This window comes from Lycium barbarum, chromosome 6 (assembly GCF_019175385.1).
Source record: "Lycium barbarum isolate Lr01 chromosome 6, ASM1917538v2, whole genome shotgun sequence".
Taxonomy (NCBI): domain Eukaryota; kingdom Viridiplantae; phylum Streptophyta; class Magnoliopsida; order Solanales; family Solanaceae; genus Lycium; species Lycium barbarum.
The window spans coordinates 29,413,069-29,434,717 of NC_083342.1; the positions used below are offsets into that span (position 1 = coordinate 29,413,069).

At 36.7% G+C, this 21,649-nt stretch overlaps 1 protein-coding gene across 1 annotated transcript; it reads right to left on the minus strand.

The window, feature by feature from the left end:
- Nucleotides 1-12,040: 12,040 nt before the first annotated feature.
- Nucleotides 12,041-20,931, minus strand: LOC132599669 (uncharacterized). Its single transcript, XM_060312954.1, has 6 exons — nt 20,766-20,931; nt 16,051-18,621; nt 15,825-15,912; nt 13,969-15,742; nt 13,218-13,263; nt 12,041-12,289 (listed from the first exon to the last, which is right to left on the minus strand). Exon 2 carries the CDS (start codon nt 18,109-18,111, stop codon nt 17,074-17,076), a length of 1,038 nt encoding a protein of 345 aa, XP_060168937.1. The 5' UTR covers nt 18,112-18,621; nt 20,766-20,931; the 3' UTR covers nt 12,041-12,289; nt 13,218-13,263; nt 13,969-15,742; nt 15,825-15,912; nt 16,051-17,073.
- Between the last annotated feature and the right edge of the window lie 718 nt (nt 20,932-21,649).

Below are 21,649 nucleotides of genomic sequence, written 5' to 3' on the forward strand. Positions count from 1 at the left end.
TAAGAGTTCAATTCTAAACTAACACCTCATCTACAGAAATTTCGGCAGCATTTCCCCTGTAATTACAACAAACCCCGAGAATTCAACTCGGCCAAATCATCAACAACAATCCCAACAATCATGCCAACAACATCAATAATCAATTCAAAACGCATTCTAACGTTAGTAACTCTTTTCTACATAATTCGACAACATCCCATTTATATTCAAATCGACCATATATAGTCAAGCTAACACCAATGATCTCATATTCAAGTGTTAATCCGAAATCATTCTAACATGATTCAATAACACTTCAAACAATTCACACAATATTCAAAACAATCTAACCAATATGCCACTCCACCCGAAACTTTCCAAATTCAACAAGAACGATAACAACACATTTCTTTCTTTCAAATTCATGAACTACACCAACAATTCACACACTAACAACATTATTTTCCATAAATACAAGAAGACTATATTCAAATCACATTGGCTTCTAAAATAGCCCACAACAATTTCAACCTCAACTTGAATCATTAAACTCTCATTTTCATCATAGAATCCATTACAACAACAACCAAAGTACTAAGTAAAAATTGGTTCATCACTCCTACATAACACAACACATACACGGCCAACACCAACACATAGGGTTTCATCGTTTTCATCCATTTCCACAAACTAGAACATGTACAAAACATTCATAACATATGAAAAAGAGGATTAAACCTTACCTTTCTTCACTACACTCCTCAACTTGGCTAGGGTGGTAATAGTGCACAAATAAGTGTTTTGCTTGCTCCAACAACTACTCCACGTTAAAGAGGACCTTCCAATTGGTTGAATTGCTAGAAGATTTTTTTTTTTTTGATCAAGATTTGAGGGCTTCAATTTTTGCTTGCTATGTCGAATGGCCTTCTCTTTATTTCTTCAAGTTTCTTGAATTTTCTCAAGTGTGGAAGATGATAAATGTGCTATATTAGTCATCTTTTATCTATTTATATTAAGCTCCCATGTGGGCCTTGGCCCACATCACTTGGACGGCCACATGGCCTTTTATTTTCAAGACCATTTTTTTTTTTTTTTGTATTTTGTAATTCATGAAAAATTATTTTCCTAATTCCAAATTTGCCCTTAGCCTTCCTCAATATTACCATGAACCACCTTGTGAATTTTCCTTTTTACCCCTAACCTTTCTTAATATTTCCACATCAAAAATTTTCACAAACAACTTGTGTGTTAAACAAGATCAAAAATATAGCCTTGCCCTTAACTTCTCGCAATTATCTTGAAATATCGGAATGTACAAAATACGGGATATAACACTTATGTCGTTTAACTTGCAACAAATCCAACATACAAAAGTAGGGGATTTAACACTTGACTTGCTGGCAATTCCCGCACTGATCAACGAAATCTGCAATATCTCTCTTCATCCGACCCCACCAGTAGTGCTGCCTTAAATCACGATACATCTTAGTCGCTCCTGGATAAATAGAATACTTGGAGCTATGAGTCTCCTCTAGTATCAATCGAATCAAACAAACCACACAAGGAACGCACACATGTCCCTTGATCCTCGGAATCCCCTCAGCATCAAGCACAGCCTCCTTGGCCTCACCTCTCAAAACCTTATCACGAATTTTACATAACTTAGCATCCTCAAACTGTTGAGCCATAATCTTCTCCAAGAGAGACTACCTCACCTCTACACAATCCAAAACTCTGCCCGAATGTGAAATATCAAATCGCACAAGACTGTTAGCCAAATTCTGAACCTCCATGGCTAAATGACGCTCTGAAGCAACCAATCGAGCTAAACTAGCCATGCTCACTGCCTTGCGACTCAAGGCATCAACTGCCACATTAGCTTTACCTGGATGGTAAAGTATAGAGATCAACGACCATCTCATAGTAAGTCAAGTAAAAGAGTGAATATCAGTTTCACACAGTCAACGATTCCGGAATTGAACCTCGGTTATCGGCCTTCTGACAATCACTCAAGTAAAGAGTTCATCAAAATATCTGTTTCATATAATCAACGATTCTGGAATGGATCTCCAGACATCGGCCTTTTTATAAACAGTCAGGTAAAAGAGTTTATCAAATATCAGTTTCACTCAATCAACGATATCGAAGCATCACCGGGTATCGACCATGCATGAGTATGAGAGAATGCGTGCAAATGCATATGTAAATCGATCAAGTTTAATATTACAAGTACCACAACGAGGTATGCCAGCAAGTGTCACATCACAATACCAATAGTAGGTATGCAAACAGATATATCAATAAGTCAAGTACCAATAGTGTGTACACCAACAATATATCCAAGTACAAATACCAACCACCGGTATGTCAATTCTATCCAAATTAAGACGACAAAGTAGAACTCGATATCTACCAACTACACATGAGATCAACCATCAAAATGGAACAATCAAGCGCATATAACGGGGTGGCTAGTCCCAACACACATCAGGCCCAACCTAAGGCAATATCAATCCCAGCTTCATACCTGAAGGTTCACATGCTGGCTCTGACATTATAATCTAAATATGTGATTCACTATACGAAGTCTCACTAAAGGTAAACCATAACCTACCTGGACTTTCGAACCGCAACACCAACAAGTCACTCTATTGCCTTGCCCTTCCTCTGTAGCTCAGAACCAAAGTAGTCTAAGCATTATAGAATTCTATATTAGAAATCATGAAGAATGTTACTAAGATTGCTATGATATCAACTAGGTCCATTTTAACCGTAGAAATTGGAGAAATGGGCCCACAAGGCCAAAATGGGAAATTCACGGCAAAATACCAAATTAAGTACTAGGGAATCATAACCCAATCATTATTTGTTGATTTAACTCAAGAATTGGTCTAAATTTGATTTCAAGTAAAAACCCCCAAATTGGGTATAAACCCTAAGTCTCCAAATTCGAAATTCAATGTTACAAGTGGGAGATATATGATTAATAAGCTTAGATTCATCAAATTTTAGCATTAAAATCATCAATTTATCATACATGACCCTAAGGAAAAGTGTCCCAAAACCCACCTCCAAATTCCATCTCTAGGGAAACGTGAAAGGGAAGGGAAGAATCTAGAATGATTGTGATTAAGGAAGAGTAAAGGATTGGGCAAAGTTTACCTCTTAGAATTTCTTCAATTTATCTCCAAGAACAGTTTCTCTAAGCTCCAATAGCGAGATATGAAATAATGAGGGTCTAAGACTTATTTAAGACATATTTAATTAAATATAACTGCCCGTCACCACCACAGCGGTTGGAATGCCGCTGCGGCGGCTAAGTTACCGCCACAGTGGTTCGGCCAACATCACATATGGCCGCTGCAGCGGTCATCATACCGTCGCCGCGGTGCCGCCATTGCGGGCACCAAATACCAGAAATCCCCAATATTCCTAAGTCTCCAATTGAAATCCCGGGTTATTCCCGAGGCCATCTGCGCACAACCCGACCACCTAAACCCATACCAAAGTACGCTGCGAACGAGCTAGTGGTCTCAGAATTTCCAACGTAGGCCTCGTTGACCGAGTCAACCCCCGATGCCTAATTCCAATCTCCTATCCTATTCCCGAAATGCATCCAAATGCATTGGGAACCGTATCAAATACACATACAAGTTCTAAACAACCATCCGAAACTTTTGGAATTGATAAAATTCGGAAAAAGGTCTATTTGCTCAAAAGTCAACTTCGGGTCAACCCTTTCCGCTTAAAGCCCACATTTTTACCAAAGTTGTTCGAATCTAGTCTAGATACCTTAGGAAGCGTATCAATGGTCCCCTCGGGTCAGAAGGGAGCTAATCAATGCTCAAGAGTGGGCGAAAACACCGAAAGTACTATAACGACCAAACGGGTCGTTACATCAGATACCAATTGAACCATTGCTCGTCCTTGAGCAAAGAAAAGAAGTAAAGTAGGGAAATACCTGAATCAGTGAATAAATAGGGATATCGGCTATGAATATCGGACTCATTCTCCCAAGTAGCCTATTCCACGAGGCGGTGCTTCCATTGCACCTTCACGGAAGCAATCTCCTTTGACCTTAACTTTCGAACCTGCCTATCTAAGATCGCGATGGGCTCCTCCTCATAAGTCAAATTCTCATCAAGCAATATGGAATCGCAATGAACAATGTAGGTACTATCGGCATGGTATTTCTTCAGCATCGAAACATGAAAGATAGGGTGAACTCCCGCCAAGCCTGGCAGCAATGCTAACTCATAAGCTATATCACCGATAAAATCCACAATCTCAAACCGGCCAATGTATCTAGGGCTCAACTTTCCCCTCTTACCAGACCTCATAACACCTTTTTTGGGCGAGACCTTCAATAGAATCTAGTCACTAATAGCAAACTTCAAATCCTGGACCTTCCGGTCCGCATATATCTTCTGCCGGCTCAGAGCTGCCACGAACCTGGCCTGAATAACTCTCACTCTATCAAGGGACTCTCTCAATAGATCCGTGCTCCCAGGTCGCGCCTTGAACCCATCGAACCAACCAATCAGAGATCTATACCTCCTACCACATAAAGTCTCTAAAGGTGTCATACCAATACTCGAATGATAACTGTTATTGTACCAAGGGAAAGTGCTGATCCCAATGACCACCAAAATCAATAGCACATGCTTTCAACATGTTGTCAAGCACCTGGATGGTCTGCTCGGACCATCGGTCTGGGGATGAAAAGTTGTACTAAAGTCCAATCGGGTACCCTACTCCTCATAAAATGCCCTCTAGAATCGGGAAGTGAAGATAGTGCCCTGACCAGATACAACAGAAATAGAGATCCCATGCAACCTCACAATATCCCGAACATACATCTTGGCTAACTTCTCCGTGGTATAGAAAACCCGAACCGGAACAAAGTGAGAGGATTTAGTCTACCGATCCAGTATCACCCAAATAGAATCAAACTTGCCAATGGTCTTTGGAAGGCCTGTGAAAAAATCCATGGTAATCATCTTCCACTTCATCTCGGGAATAGGCATTCTCTATAGCACCCCTCCGAATCGCTGGTGCTCATACTTCACTTGCTGACAGTTTCCACACTTAGCCACAAAATCAACTATATTTGTCTTCATATGTCACGACCCAACCGGAGGGCCATGACGGGCACCCGGTGCTAACCCACCTGGGTACCTCTTATCGTACTCTCATATTCACATCTAGGTGAGCCACATGGCTTACTCATAATTTATATGCATCAAAAGCGCTAATCTCATTGGGCAATAACACATTTATATCATCATCAATAACAATGCCTATATCCATATACACAAGCCGATAAGGCTATCAAAATGATATACAAAATATGAGCCGACAGGGCTAACGATATCTAATCATATATAACTGTCTATGAGCCTCTAAGACGAGTAGAGTATGTCACATCATATAGGCGGGACAGGACCCCACCATGCCCATAGGTATGTACACAAAAGAATAATACCAAAAGCTGTAGCTCCGGATGAAATGGAGCTCCTTTATGCAGTCCCTGAATAAGATACCTATGGATCAAGCCTGTCTCCCAGTCCACCTGCGGGCATGACGCAACATCCACAAACAAAAGGATGTCAGTACGAATAATGTACTGAGTATGTAAAGCTTAATCAACATCATAATAGGAGCATAAGAGACAACATAAGAAATAGCATAAGATGGGAGAATCAGGAGATAGTAGCCATCATCGTAATTACTTACTTGTCTTTCATAGGGACCTTCCATTTCTAATGCGTGCTCGTGTACATACATATATACATATACAAATATCCATATTCGTATCCGTATTCATATACATATTCGTATCCATATTTATATCCGTACTCATATACATATTCACAACCATAGCATACCCGACCATGGAGGTTAAGTGGTTTCACATACCCGGCCATGACGAGGCTCGGTGTCGTACATACCTGGCCCTACCAAGGCTTAGTGTTATCCGTACCCAACTGCAGTGGTGTGCGCGCGATAGGTATCATACTCGACCATATAAGCTCGGTGTTAAATAATAGTCATACATACTTAAATCTATATACGTAGGTGTTCATGAGTATTATCGGCATCATTGACATCATCATTTTCGTTATATCTATCCTTAGAGGATCAACTATCATGTAAAAGAGGCAATAGAATCGTAAACATATCGAGAATCGTAAGCTTTGGTAATCTTAGAGATAGAGTCATTTTGAAGACATTATGGAACTCATGAAAGGATACGTATAGCAAGGGAACCATGCCTTAATGAAAGAAGGGTTAGCCTTACATACCTCGTTGTCTTCTTAACTACTTAACGTTCCCTATTGAAGCTTGAATAATCTACATTTAGAAAGACTCATAACATGGTTAAGCCTTAATGGTACTCCTAAATTCAAATTTGAATAATTCATAACCAAATGAAAATTGGGCAGAATTTCCCCTATTTCGTCAAGTTCCACCATATCACAAAACAACTCCCAACAACCACAATAATATCGATAATATCATAATCAAGTATTCACATTCGATTTAGCCTTCAAAATTCATCCTTGTGTTCCACTTATACCAACAACTTCATACCCATTTAAGCACATTTCCGTACAATGCTTCCTCATCACTATTATTACCTTCCATAGAAATATTATATCCATATTATACTAAGAATCATAACTCAAGTTAGCTTACTACTCAAAAACATTATCAAAACTACATTTAGAACTCATCTTCTACTTTCTCCTTCCACCCAAGTTATTCAACAACTAAATATTCTTGATAATATGTAATAAGCTTGAAAACTAACCTTTTATCTCATAAGAATGAGCTTTGGAGCAAGCTATCAACTAATATGAAAACCCTAACTTCAATATCCAAAGAATTCTTGAAGTCTACTAACCCTAGCATGACTTCTAACACATGGGTATCTTGATTCTTGCCTCTTGATATTTAATCTCCCTTGGATTTTTGCTTGGATTAGTTTATAGAGTTGAAGAGAGGGTTTTTGGAGAGCTTTTGGATCTGATTTGGTGAAATAAAATGTCCAAAAGAAGTGGAGTGAATTATATAAAGTGGAACTTAAAATTCCGACGGGCAATTCTGCGCCCATTTTGACAGGCCGTCAAAATTCCTAAGGACCGTCAAAATGGTCCATAGAACTGCCAGTCAAATATGGTTCACTGTAGCCATTTTACGTTGGGCTGGTGTAGTTTGACGGGCCGCAGAATTTTCTGCAGGGCGTCAAAATTCCTGCGGGCCGTCAAATGGTTCGCAGAAATTTCTGCTGAAACAGTCTGTCTTGAAACACCCATAACTTTTTACTCCGACGTCACATTGACGAACGGTTTGTTGCGTTGGAAACTAGACTCGATGAAATTCAATTTGTATAAAAGAAACACATCAAAACGCCTGATATTATAGGAGATATGCCTCCCCCAATTTGGACCAAAATCCTGTCCGAACATTTTACCAAGTTTTCCCAAAGTTTCGACAAACTTCATTCCTTAATTTACTTGTTCTTAATTCCTCCCATAGCATATTTCATGGGCTGAAACCCCCATAACCATAATATGGGATAATATATAATCTCATATATCCTAAGGTAACTCCCGTTTCCACGATTAGGAAAACTAACGCCTAACGAATCTCAACGGACGAAACTACGAGGTGTAACATCATACGACGCCACCAATACTGCTATCTCAAATCACGATACATCTTGGTCATTCCCAGATGAATGGAATAGCGAGAGCTATGGGCCTCAGATAAAATCAACTGAATCAGATCACCAATACGAGGAACTCACACACGCCCTCTTATCCTCAGTATGCCCTCAGCATCAATCACGGCCTTCTTGGCCTCACCCCTCGAAAACCTATCTCGAATCTTGCTCAACTGATCATCCTCAAATTGATGTGCCTTGATCCTATCCAATAATGATGACCTCGCCTCTATGCAAGCCAAAATCCTACCCGGGGCTGAAATATCAAGACGGTCAAAATTGTTAGCCAGAGTCTGAACCTCCATGGCCAACGGGCGCTCGGAAATAATCAATCAAGCTAAACTCCCCATGCTTACCACCTTATGACTCAAGGCATCAGCCACCACATTGGCCTTACCAGGGTGATACATAATAGAGATGTCATAATCCTTCAGGAGCTCCATCCATCGCCGCTGCCTTGAATTAAGATCGCTCTGGGTAAACACATGCTGAAGGCTACGGTGATCGGTAAAGACCTCACAATGGACACCGTACAAGTAATTCCTCCAAAGATTCAAGGCGAAGACTATGACTTACAACTCCAAATCATAATTAGGGTTGTTACACCCCATACCTCGGAGAAGTAATAGTTAAATTTGAATGTAAGTATGTCGAGATATGGCTAGGTAAAACAACATTGGATTGTGAGGAACGAAGCATTATTAAGTATATTGTTTAAGTAAAGGATGAATTATGATCTTTTAAGTCGTAACCGGGAAGCACAACCTTGGAACCAAACGACATGACCATTATCAAGTATTATTAATGATAAATATCATGTATGGAGAGTTTTGAAAGATTCGGGATCAAGCAAATCGAAGAAAATAAATTTGACGAAAATTTGGAGAAAGTTGGCAGGATTTTGGGCAGATTTTTAGTCAAATTTGGAGGGGTATATCTCGTAGTATATTAGGAGTTTTAAGGTGTTTCAAAAGCCTAAAATGAAGATCGTCGAGTCTAATTCTCAACGCAATAAACTTCTAATCGATACAACATCGGAGTAGAGAATTATGGACGTTACAAATTAGGCTGACAGAACAAAAATGCGTGCTACGGTGACCCGACCCGAATTTAGAACCTTATAAAAGGGGAAAATCCCATTTTTTTCACCAACAATGACATTTTAGAGCTCATCAACATATAGGGTCATTTTGGTCATAAAAGGTTGAGAGAATTGAGTGATTTTAGCTAATCAAGGCTCGGGTGGTGCATAGTTGTGACTATAACATCATTTACGGTGGAAGTTGACATGGATTAAAGGTGAACATCGGAGATATCGTCATTTTAATAAGAAAAAGGTATGAATATTTCCTTATTATCGTTGTTTTAGGCGTATTATCGAAGGTAGAACGATTAAATGAGCGTATAGTTAATTTGTCGGTGTAGAAATCGGATAAAACTCATATGAGGTGTCTTGTGGAGTATTTTGATATTGATGATGATATGGTTGATGTTAGTAGTGTTGTTGTTGTGTTGTTTGTTGGTATTGTGATTTCGGGCTCGGCATATAAACAGGGGAGATGCTGCCTGAACTCCGGTAGATTCTAAAGGGGTTTAATTTGAAGGCTTAAAATAAGAACATGACGATAAGCCTAACAGTAGTATGATTTTTCTTAAATGTAGATTTACGTGCTCGGGAGAATAAACGTAAGTAGTAGGAGGCAAAAAAGGTATGTTAAGGCTATCCTTTCCTTCTTTTTGGCATGATCTATGACAAGTGCGAAGTGTAATAATATCCATAATGAATCCACTCCTAGAGGTAGGATATCCTGAGTTCCTTGACTTCTTAAGTTCCGAAGGGGCATCCATAAGTTGTACGATTTCATAACTATGTCTAATTCCCGAAGGGCACATTCTTAAGGTTTCCTTATTCCCATGAATTTGACATTTGATTTTTGAGTCTCGAAGGAGACAAATGAAAAGGGTAAGAAGTTTCCATTTTTGAGAAAAAGGGGAAGAAGGTCCCATTTTTAAAAAAGGGAAGAAGTTCCCATTTTGAACTAAAAGTTGCTCCGAAGGGAGTCTTTTGATGGTTTCCAATTAAACCCCATTTCATGGGGAAGGTGAAATGGGCTAAGGAGTTATATACGCAAACCACCTGATCAGCTGGTATACGATGATTATGATGCCTAAAGGGGCCATTATGCTATTATGACCGAAGGGGCTGCGAGCAGGATGAAGGCACACACACATAAATGTGTGTGTGTGTGTATACTCATGATGCATTAAAAGAACATACGCACGTATATGATTTGCAGTGTTGGTTACAGGTACAAATTGAGTCTATCACATCCTTATTACTCGAGTTGAGATATATTGCTTCTGATCTGCCTTACATACTCGGTACATTATTCGTACTGACATCCCTTTGCCTGGGGGCGCTGTGTTTCATGCCACGCAGGTGTATACAAATGAGTAGAAGACATTGGCAATAGGACAATGTTCCCAAGCTATCAATTGGATTGGTGAGCTCCATCTCAGTTCGGAGTGTTGCCGAGTCAAAGTACTTATGTTATGGTATCTTGTGTATGTTAGAGACTTTTGCAGACAGTATCCTGTGGATGGTGCATCGAGATGTCGACCTTTGTGTAAAGCGACCATATACGTCGATGTGTTTTGTGCTTTGTTTTTAAAGATTTTATTGTTACTAATGGTTTTCATCGAATTAACGATAAGGGTGAAGTCCCTGATTTGACGAAAGAGTTTTATTGAAAAGTTTGTCCTGTTTTACTTGACGGAAGCATCATTTCATAAATTAAAGGTTCATAAAAAGTTGTGACTCATGGATGGAATGGTAGTATGGCACTCGGCTGAGTATGGTCTTAGGTGTCAGTCGCGGCCTTCCGGTTTGGGTCGTGACAGAACTGGTATCAAAGCAGTTCATCCTAGGGGTTGTCTGCAAAGTCGTGTCCAGTAGAGTCTTGTGTATGGGTGTGAAGAACGACACACTTATAAACAAGAGGCTATAGGGCATTTAGGATGGTTACCCTTCTTTCATATCTAAGATCGTGCGATGAGAGCCAAGTCATAGGAAAATGAAATTCCTTACACTAACCCTTGATTTCAACGGAAGAATGGTATTGATAAAGGAAGTGAATGATGATATTGGGGTTACAGGGACAATAGAAGTTGAAGGAATCAACACAGAGGTAAGTATTGGTAAAAAGGATTATAAGTCAGATATGGTAAGAATGTTGCAAGTATGATTGAAATGTATAGCTAATGAATGGAAGAGGAAGTGACTAGGGAAGCAAAAAGGGACAATCAATAAAGGTTCAAGTATATTCCGAGTTGTGACGTGCGAGGTAAGTTTCGTCCTCTTTGCATTTCTGTTCGATATTGAGAGTCATGTATGGCTAAGGTGTGCCAAGTAGGTATATAATTGGCTCAGGGAGGCATTGTATGTATTTTCTGGGCTGCGTGCAGGTCTGGGATAGTAAGAAATATAAGGGACACTCTCCTTGAATTTACTTAAAATTTAAGGACAAGGACCAAAGAAGGACAAGGACCAAAGATTTAGGAGATCACGAAGATTATACGTCTATAATTGCTACAGATTGATTAATGGGAAAGTATGAGATAGGTTGCTATGGAATAATAAGAGGAAGATTTGAGATGGGCATTAGTTATTAGAATAAAAAGTACTATTCCGGCTGGACAAATAGTTGGGTACATCATTATTTCGAGTATCCCCAGGGGTTATTATAGGCAAGATTTGAGATTTAAAGTAGTATTTTGGGGTAATGACAAGTAGGGAACTTGAAGGATTCGTAAATGTAAGAAAAAAAATGATGATGAAAGGATTATTATGGGACGAAATTTCGATCGAGAATGACAATGGAATATAACACCATAAGGTAAAACCACTACAAGAAAAATGCTCAATAACGAAGGGAAAACTGGTCCCTAAAAGCCCATTTCTGGTCCTTAAAGATCAATAGCGACCACAATATCCCGTCTCTATAGCCTCCGCCGCTAAAGATCATTAAGGACTAGTTTGAGTGCTCGTCGTTACAACTTTTCGCGACCAGCTTGAAACTTGTCTTTAAACATCTTTAAGGACCATTTTCCTGGTACCTAATTGAACAATTTTGAGACGAAATTAGTGGTCTTAAACAGATTTTGCGACCAGTTAAAAGTTGGTCCTTAACTTCTTTGAGACTAGTTTAAAGTTGGTCATCAACTGGTAATTTAGCGACCAGATTTTCAACTCATAAAAATGGCTTTTAAGGACTAGCAATCTAGTCCCTTTAAACAACTAACAGGTCCTAAATCACATTCAATTTGCAACTAGAAAATATGGCAATTAATGTAAAGTTGACGCTGATTTCATATATATAGAAAGATTAATTACAAAACATGAACACCATCAGTTACTGGCAATGTACATCAATGATGTAATTTAGTCACAGTATTTTGAACATAGACCCCCAAGACTGTAATATATAATTTTCCCAACATTCCTAGCAAAATGATGGTCAATCTCATGAACTTCAATTTGTACATAGACCTTTTGCTTCTCGTGAACTTCAATTTCCATACCTGTAAAAGTATTAAAAATCCATTTAGAAAAAGAATACAAAAAGTCAACTGGAAAATTGGTTAAATAACAAGACAACTTCAGCAGAACTGCACTTAGCAACAATATTAATGTAAAAAAGATTCAGATGCACATTGGACATGAAGTGATTTCTATCTTTTCATTCTAGTGTAGCACACAAAAACAAAAACAAGGTGGATAGAAGAGGCTGACAATTGAGATCAAAAGCAAAACTGCTTTTCTGGGCATTTCTCCATTACAAATAAGATTCCAGTAACCAAACAATTTCAGCGTGCAACATTGATGTCTCCAAATTTGTACAAACTCTACATTTATAACAACTAGTACCTATTTTATGTTTATGTTGATCTTGCTACAAAGTGGTCATAACATAATAATGGTCTTCTAGTATGTAATCTAATGAGAACTCACCTAATTTCTTTATGTTTGTGACACTTAAGATGACAAGTAATCTGATTCAACTCCTAGTTCAATCCATACTTTTTATCGGTGATTGTCTACTATATTTTTCATTTATTTTCTAAACCTTGCTTCGGAATGTAGACCATTCCTGATATACATTTTTCATGTCTCTTTTTTCAGATGGAGGTAGATATTTTACGTAGTCTTGATTTTCTTATGTTGAAAACCTATGGTTCTTTCTACTTCTTCACGAATCAAACTAGCTCAGTTTTATTGTTATCTACTGATGATTTTATTATTATTTTCCTTTACTTCACGAATGTACTTAATCGTGAATGTCTCCGGAGATAAACTAGTCTTACAATAACATTTCACCATTATAAATAAGGTTTCAGAAAGCTACAAGTACTATAATCGACTAGATTTCAGAATGTGTAAGTGCAAATAAAAGTGAGGACATATCACATATCTAAAAATTCTGTCTCAAAACAAAATAAATACACTTACGCCAACACTGTAACAACAGCCCAAATCTCCATTTGTTCTATCAATTCTGCCAAAAAGAGAATACTCTGCATTATTTTGTGGAAAGTGATGTAGCCGAGCAGACCAAATAGGGTGCATAAGATGACTTTACTTATCACCCCAATTATAATATGCTAGGAGCTTTGAAAGGGTACGACTTCCTATAAATATGGATACCATACTAATAATGTGAATAAGCAGATTCAATACCATATAATATGGACTCTGAAAGTTGCACTGAATAGTACCTTTCCTAACTGGTGAAGTATCTGCCACACTATTGAGAAGCTTAGACCTATCCCTGAAAGATTAATTTTCTACTGAAAATTGCCATCTCAGTATCAAGACCTCCCAAGTTTTTTTTTGTAAGCTAAATCTCTACAATGTAAGTACTGTGTATGTCTATAATGTATAACTGCAATCTTTTGCCTGAGGTCAGGCCTAGTACCCCTCTTGTTTTGTATCCTTCATGTGATATAATACAACCCAGCAAGAACTTGGAACTTTATTAAAAAAAAAAAAAAAAAAATTTTACACAGTTAGACTACATGTCAATATTTCATTTCTTAACCTCTTAATAGATATTTCAATTGTAGTTAACAGTTAGTTGCATAAGGAGGGCGCAACATATTCATCTGCTCAGGGCAGGGAGTATGCTTATGCTTCAAGAATCAACCAAGCAAGCAAATATACTTTAAAGAAAAATTATAAGTTTGAGTAAGTTAGTACTAACTTGGCATCATCAAAGGAATAGTCATTCTTCGAAGCATTCTGATGTCAAAGGCTGGAAATTGGAGTGTTAAAATAAAAACCACTCTTTCAATTGCTTCAGTTCTTTCATCTCATTTTTCAAAGTTAGACAAGCGATCCTTTAAAATTTGAATGCAATTGTCCTCTCCATTTGTTCCATAACTCTTTCATCCATCAGAAAATATGATCCCAAAGAATATCCATGTCATCACTCAAATATATCCTGCAATAAATCAAACTTCGGTTGACATCCAATACATAAATTAAAAGTGCTCGTTTGGAGCAAACGGAAAATCCAATTACTGTATATAGAGGGCCAAAGATATGAAACAAATAAGGTGTTAAACAGCTCTTTAAAATGTATCTTTAAATTTTTGCAATTCAGCAAGGTGAAAATACTGAACAAGAGAAGAAACCTGTGAGAGAAGTTGTCATCTCTGCTTATGTCATCTATGCTTATGACAAGAACATTTCTACAAGGTTGTAAACTGAGTAAGAACATTTATCTGTTGGCCTATGTTACCCTTTAAGAAAAAATTAAATTTCACAATTTACACTAAGTAACTCCAATAATAGCAGAGCAGGCTCATATTTACAGCCAGCATGACAATCTCTTCTATATATAAAACCATTTCCAAGTTGCTACATTAATATTGACAATCTAATCTTATCACATTTCACATCAACTGATAATGGAAAAATTCAATTGCCATAACTCGGTCACAGGTCTGGGAATGAACTAATATCATAGCTCTAAGCCACAATCCTCACGTGCTAAGTTCCTATATACACTAGTAAGAATATGGAATTCCATCCAGATTTTAAGTTTACACACAAATGTGAGCTCTTAGTCCAAAATAATATTATTGTCTCAGTTGTGGATTTGTCAATGAACTTATTTAATACGTACTAAGTTTCCAGGAACACTAAAGCCACACTTCACACATGCTAAGAAGAAAAAAAGCATATTACATAAATTTAAGCCCTCTCCCTCGTCCCTTCCCAATAGAACCTGCTGTAACAAACGCATATTCAGTAGCTTTCATAGTGGATTCCACCTCATTTTCATTCTTTGATGGTTTCTTATCAAACCTACAAAAAAAAAAGAAGTTAAAACATTATAAGAAAATGTACTAACAGAGAAATCATGTAATCAGAATGTATAATAATGAATTTGTTAATAGCATAAAGAGATAGTACACCTCAGTCGTTCTTTATCGCTTATTTTGTGTAGGATTTTCTAAATCTACAACATCATCATCCAATTTTTGCACAACCTCAGAAAAATCACGAGGTTGCGTCTTTCTCGCTACACACCAACCCTTATTGGAATTATCATTAGCATAAAATACTTGAGATGCTTGGTCCGCTAATATAAAAGGCTCATTTATTTTTAAAAATCGCCCCTAATTAACACTTACGATGCCATACTCATCTGTTTTAATTCCTTTCGTGTTATCATACGCATCAAACCAATTACATTCAAACAAAATCACTATTCTTCCCGTGAATTTCAATTCAAGAACATCGGTTAAAACTCCAGAGTAATCAATATTCTCCCTATGTTCATCAGTCTCACCGACAACAATCACACCACAATTTTGAGTCCTTAAATGTTTATCATAATCTTCTACATGAAATCTATATCCATTAACAATGTAGCCATTATAACGTAACACATATGGGGTAGGACCACGTGAAAGTACGAGGAGATCTTCCATGAACCGACTATCATCTCCTTTATGCAATTGTGCAACCTATCAACAAAATAAAATTGATTACTTCAGAATGAGTAATATAATATTAGATTTCCAAATTTGATGTGTATGTATTACTCACCCTATCTTTAAACCATTCAATAAACTGCCTGTTCCATTCTGCATCGGACAAGTGTAGAGTAGCATCTACATGAATTTGTGCAAACTCTCTACAAATTTCAGTTGAACCACAAATGTCACACAAAAGAAAAACAATCCTAAGGAAACAAGGAAAATGAAATATGATATGAAGGAAATAATTTTCTTACGAAAAATGAAATGTGATATGAAGGAAATAATTTTCTTACTCTAGAAATGGTAGAACTTCATCACAATTCTTGAATATGTATATATGTGCCTGCTTCAACGTCACGCTGTTTTGGAGCTCCTAAAGCTTTTCCAGATTTACAAAATAGAGATAGACCTCCATTGGACTTTGGTAAACCACCATCATAATTTCATTCTGGCTGATTAAACTTTGTGTCAATTCTATGCAGATACCTCAAACATGAGGTCATACTTTCATTTACAAGGTAACCTTCTGCAATAGAATCTTCCGGACAAGCCCTATTACCAATGAGAGATTTCAAAAAATATAACCATCGCTCTATAGGATACATCCACCGATACTGAACCGGTCCAGCAAGATTAGCTTCATTAGCTAACTGAACAGGCAAGTGCACCATGACATCAAAAAATGAAGGAGGGAAGACCTTTTCTAACTTGCAAAGAGTTATAGGAATTTGAGCTTCAATTTGTTCCAAGTCATCAGTTCTTAATACCTTTGCTCCAAGCACATTAAAAAACAAGCACAACTCAACAAGGGGTTCACAAACTGTTTTGGACAACATACCACGTAGCGCAAGAGGGAGTAAATGTTGTAGAAGAACATAGCAATCATGACTCTTTAAGCCAAAAATCTTGTGATCTTTCAAGTTAACACATTGAGAAATATTACATAAAAATCCATCTGGGACCTTTAAATTCTTTAAAAATAGACATAAGTTGTGCTTTTCTTGAGGAGATAATGTGTAACAAGCTGTTGGAACTTCATATTTTTCTCCTTTTTTGATAGGGTGCAATTCCAACCTAATGTTCATTTCTTGCAAATCTAGTAGAGTATTTATGGTGTCCTTGGTCTTTCCTTTGGCATTCATGATCGTCCCCAAAATATTATCACATATATTTTTCTCGATATGCATAACATCCAAATTATTTCGCAACAAGAGAGATTTCCAATAGGGAAGTTCAAAAAAGATACTCTTCTTATTCCAATTATCATTTCGGCCATCATGTGATATCTTGATCCTTTTCTTTGGATCCTTTGTTAACTACAACACTTCAAGATCTTGTACTTGATTAAATATCTCAACACCAGAATGCATTTTTGGTGGAAGCCTTTTCTCTTTTGTACCATCAAATGACGCCCTATCATTCCTCCATTTGTGATTAAGAGGAAGGTAACACCGATGACCCATAAAACACTGTATCTTACTATTAGCCAATCTGATTGAGTAAGTATCTTTGTTGCAACACGGGCATGCCAATTTCCCTTTTTTACTCCATCCAGATAAGTTTTCATATGCTAGAAAGTCATTGATGGTCCATAACAAAGAAGCATGTAACTTGAAATTCTGTCTAGTTGATGCATCAAAAGTCTCTATACAAAATTCCCATAACTCCTTCAGTTCTTCTATCATGGGCTGCAGATATATGTCAATTGCATCTCCTGGACTATCTGGACTAGGTATTAGCATTGACACAATGAAAATTTCTTGTTTCAAACCCAACCAAGGTGGTAAATTATAAGGAATAAGTACCACTGGCCAAATGCTATATGAGGTTTTTGAACTCCGAAATGGCTGAAATCCATCACTAGCAAGTCCAAGTCGAACATTATGAGGCTCGGCCGCAAATGAGGGACGAAGCTCATCAAATGATTTCCATTCCATTGAATCAGTTGGGTGCCTCATTATTCCATCATCAACTCTTTCATCATGATTCCATGTCATTAAAGAAGATGTCTTTGTAGACATAAACAACCTTTGTAGCCTAGGCTTTAACGGAAAATAGCGTAAAGTCTTTGATGCTATCTTTTTACCTTTTCTATTCTTTGTTTCCCAGCTAGGTTTTTCTATTTTCCATCTGGACGCACCACAAACTTTACAAGAATCAAGTAAGTTATCCTCCTTCCAGTATAACATGCAATCATTTACATAAGCATCAATCTTGTGGTAGGAAAACCCAAGGTCCCGAATTACCTTCTTTGCCTCATAATATGAATTTGGTAAATTTGCTCCATCTGGCAACAACTCCTCTTCTAACATTTTCAATAACATTGTAAATGACTCATTGCTCCAACGACCCATACTTTTTATGTGAAGCAATTTAATCAAAGTTGAAAGCTTTGAGACTTTTGAACTTTGGTATAGTGGCTTCTCGACATCTCTCAATAGGCTATAAAAAACTTTTGCTTCAACATTCGGTTCCTCTTTAGGTAAATCGTCACAACCACTGTTTGCAGTGCGTTCACCAAGATTAGGATATAAACATCTCAAAATTTCCTGTATTTCATCCTCACTCTCACATTCCTCTACTTCATTATCATCTTCGCATTTCGACAGCGGCTCACCTAAAACTTCCCCATGGTGATACCAAAAAGTCTAATTTTAGATTATTCCATATACTTTCAGATGTGTCTCAACAGTCTCACATGTTCCTAATGTTGTGTTACAACACTTGACACAGGGACATCGTATTTCATACAATTCTCCTGTTCTTTGAAAAGCATAATCCAAAAGCTTTTGTACCCCGATTAAGTGGGCTTCACTAAGTCGATTATCAACAAGTTGCATCCATTGCTTACTTGGTGCCGTAACCTAGGATAGTAAATAAAAATTAGATCAAAATACAACAGAATAACAAAATTTTTAAGATGCACGTAACTTTTTATTAAACTTGTCAACTCATATTTTTTATGATTAGAAACCTCTCACAGATGTCACAATAATAAGATAAGCTATAAAAATTTAGCCAAAAAAATAAAAGATAAGCTAAAAATGCTATGCCAAAACATATAACAAACAACTTCTCAAGTAAATGCGATATTTTTTCACTTCAAAGAAAATCACTATATGAATCATCCCAAATAATGATAAAAAAATAAACAATTAAAGTGGACTTGGAGTCATGCAAGATTATGCTAGCATCCATGAAATTCACTAACATACAGATCCTCAAATAATTGCATATGACCTCAGTCAACTAACTTTGAATACAAAAAACATTTCTTCTCACCATTGATTAAAATATATCCATTTACTAATCCGAAATGGATGCCCAACAACAACTACTCTTTTGTTCCTTTTTTTAGAGCAGCAAACAACAAAAGCTAATTGAATTCAGTAATATTTCTAGAGGGTAAACAATCATAACTTTATTTTCTTTCGTGTAATTTTTGCATAACCATTTTTCAAACCCGTGATCCACATAGAAGTATAGATATCTGATACACCAATTTATTTTAAAACAACATTCTGCTACATTGCTTTCAAATTAAACTTGTATTTTCTACATCAACCATTAACTTTGCCTAATTTTGTGTTGTGGCCAAGTACTATCTGAATAACAAAGTGACAACTATGATAGTCTCTATTTCAGACTACCACTCCAATTCAACTAATCAATTTAATTTACTCATTCTAATACGATAGAATAATAAGTTGAAATGGAATGTAAACTCTACAAAGAACTCTATTACTGCTACTCTTTTTACTTTCTTTATAAGCTAATATTTCAATCATCTACTTTCAACAATAAACTTGGATTATGGTTTTCCTGTCAATCAAGCATCAGCTCATCTTGTAAATAAATTTCATTTCTGTTTTACTAAGCTATGATGCAAAGATTGTCTTGTCCTACTTTTCTTTCTTCTTCAGCTTAGATACTCTATTTCATATTAGGTTTATAATTGACAAAATGATAAAATACTTTAGTTATTCATTTAAATTTTCAGGCTACAAGAACTATGAAAAAATTTCAAGCTCAATGAAACAATCCAAAAGTAATGTTTTAATTATATTAAATGCTTTTGTACAAGTCATCCTTATTGAATTCTCTAGTCCAACAGACTTTTGAAAAACAACAATGTTGTTTCATCTATAGTTACATTCTGCTTCTCTTCTTATAATTTAACAGAATTAACTATCTCCTCAAGTGCAGGAACAAGTGAAAAAACAAGGATTTCGGCACTACTGGTAAGCACAAGAACATAGAATCTATTTTTTATTCAGCATATGCAAAAACCAAGGAATGAGCTTTGTTAATTCAATGAAGAAGAGTAATTTCATTCCACAAAAAAATAAAATTACAGAGCTTAGATTATAATACTTAAAACTGAGGCAATGTGAATTTTAAATGGTAGGGAGTAGATCATAACAAAATAAACGCAAATATTGACACCGAAGAGTTTTGACGAGTGAGTCTGTTACTGTAACTAGAGTGCTGCTGAATAGAGTTTCACCAGAAAATCTATTTGAGATGCTTCAACAAAGCCAATTCACATCATCGTTTCTTTCTCGCCTAATTTTTTTTTTCTGAAATTATATTAAACTTACCAAATTGAATAAGTTTGTTTAGGCAATTAAAAAACCATAAAAGTTAAGAGTAAAGAAATTGAATTAGAGTCTCTAATGGTTAAAAAAGTTGCAAATTCATCACCTCATGGGAAAAAATACAATGACAATCCTAACGAACCTTTCATGGCCCTTTAAAAAAGTACCCATAAGACATGCTTATGCAACCCTAACAGACAAAATCCTAAAATAAACACTCAATATCTCCTCCTTGACCTTCAAGCCCTAGCTTTAAACCCAAAACTATCACTTTTTAATTAGCCCTCAAATAAAAACAATTAGTATCCTAAACAGCCCAATCACAGAGACAAAGAAAGAACTATAGGAAGAAAATTTCGGTTTCAATAGAAAAAGATGATGAAGAAAGAGATGAAGGATAAAGAACTTACTGTTGAAGGATAAAGAAACTTGTGGTTAATTTAAACAGCAGTTGTACGCAAACAATATATTGAGAGAGGTGAGATTTAGGGATTGAAGATATTGAGCAATGAGAATTAGGGATTTTACTTTGTGTGTGTGAGAGAGAAATTTTAGCCTCTTTTTAACTTCGCGCCTTTGCTCCTTCTAGTCCACCCTAAAATTTTGGCATTCTTCTTTTATCCCGCTTAAATTTTCACTTTTAGGGGCGAGATGTGTGTTTTTTAATAGACCAGGTTGAGGCCCTTTGCGAAATAAAATAATAAAATAGCGAATTTGGGACTAGAAAAAAATATCATCCCTATAGGTATACTTTTAGGGACCATATTTACAACTCGTCACAAAATCTTGGTCTCTGAAAAGCCTTTTTCTTGTAGTGAACCTTTAAGGGGGAAGAGAGTAAGCTTGAGAACGAGCACAAGGACTGAAATAATAGGTGGTAGATATTGTATCGGGAATGGATTATAGAGATAGTTTGAAGTAAAAATATTATTGTGGAAATAAGTTTAACTAGATTTGAAGGCAAGTTAGCAAATGAATAGAATAGCTAAAGAGTATCTTTTGAGACTGGACTGAAAATAATTCTTGGGGAAGAAAAGAAATAGAACGATATTCCGGTGGGGCACTTAATGTCTATAAAATAGGAAGGATATGACAAGAAAATAGAAGGGAATGCAAGGGAGTTTTAAGATGGTCTTAGTGTGGTTTGAAGAATGATTTATGAGAAAGAGAATTGTGACTTAGTGGACCCACATGACCAGAGGAGTCGATAGGTGTTATGTTATCTTAGAACTAATTGTGAGTCCCAACCGGTAAGTCATGATTGGATGAACCATGACGAGACGTTTTCAAAGAG

Excerpts from the sequence above, each read along its gene's own strand:
- LOC132599669 (XM_060312954.1), bottom strand. The coding sequence starts at position 18,111 with ATGGGTCGTTGGAGCAATGAGTCATTTACAATGTTATTGAAAATGTTA.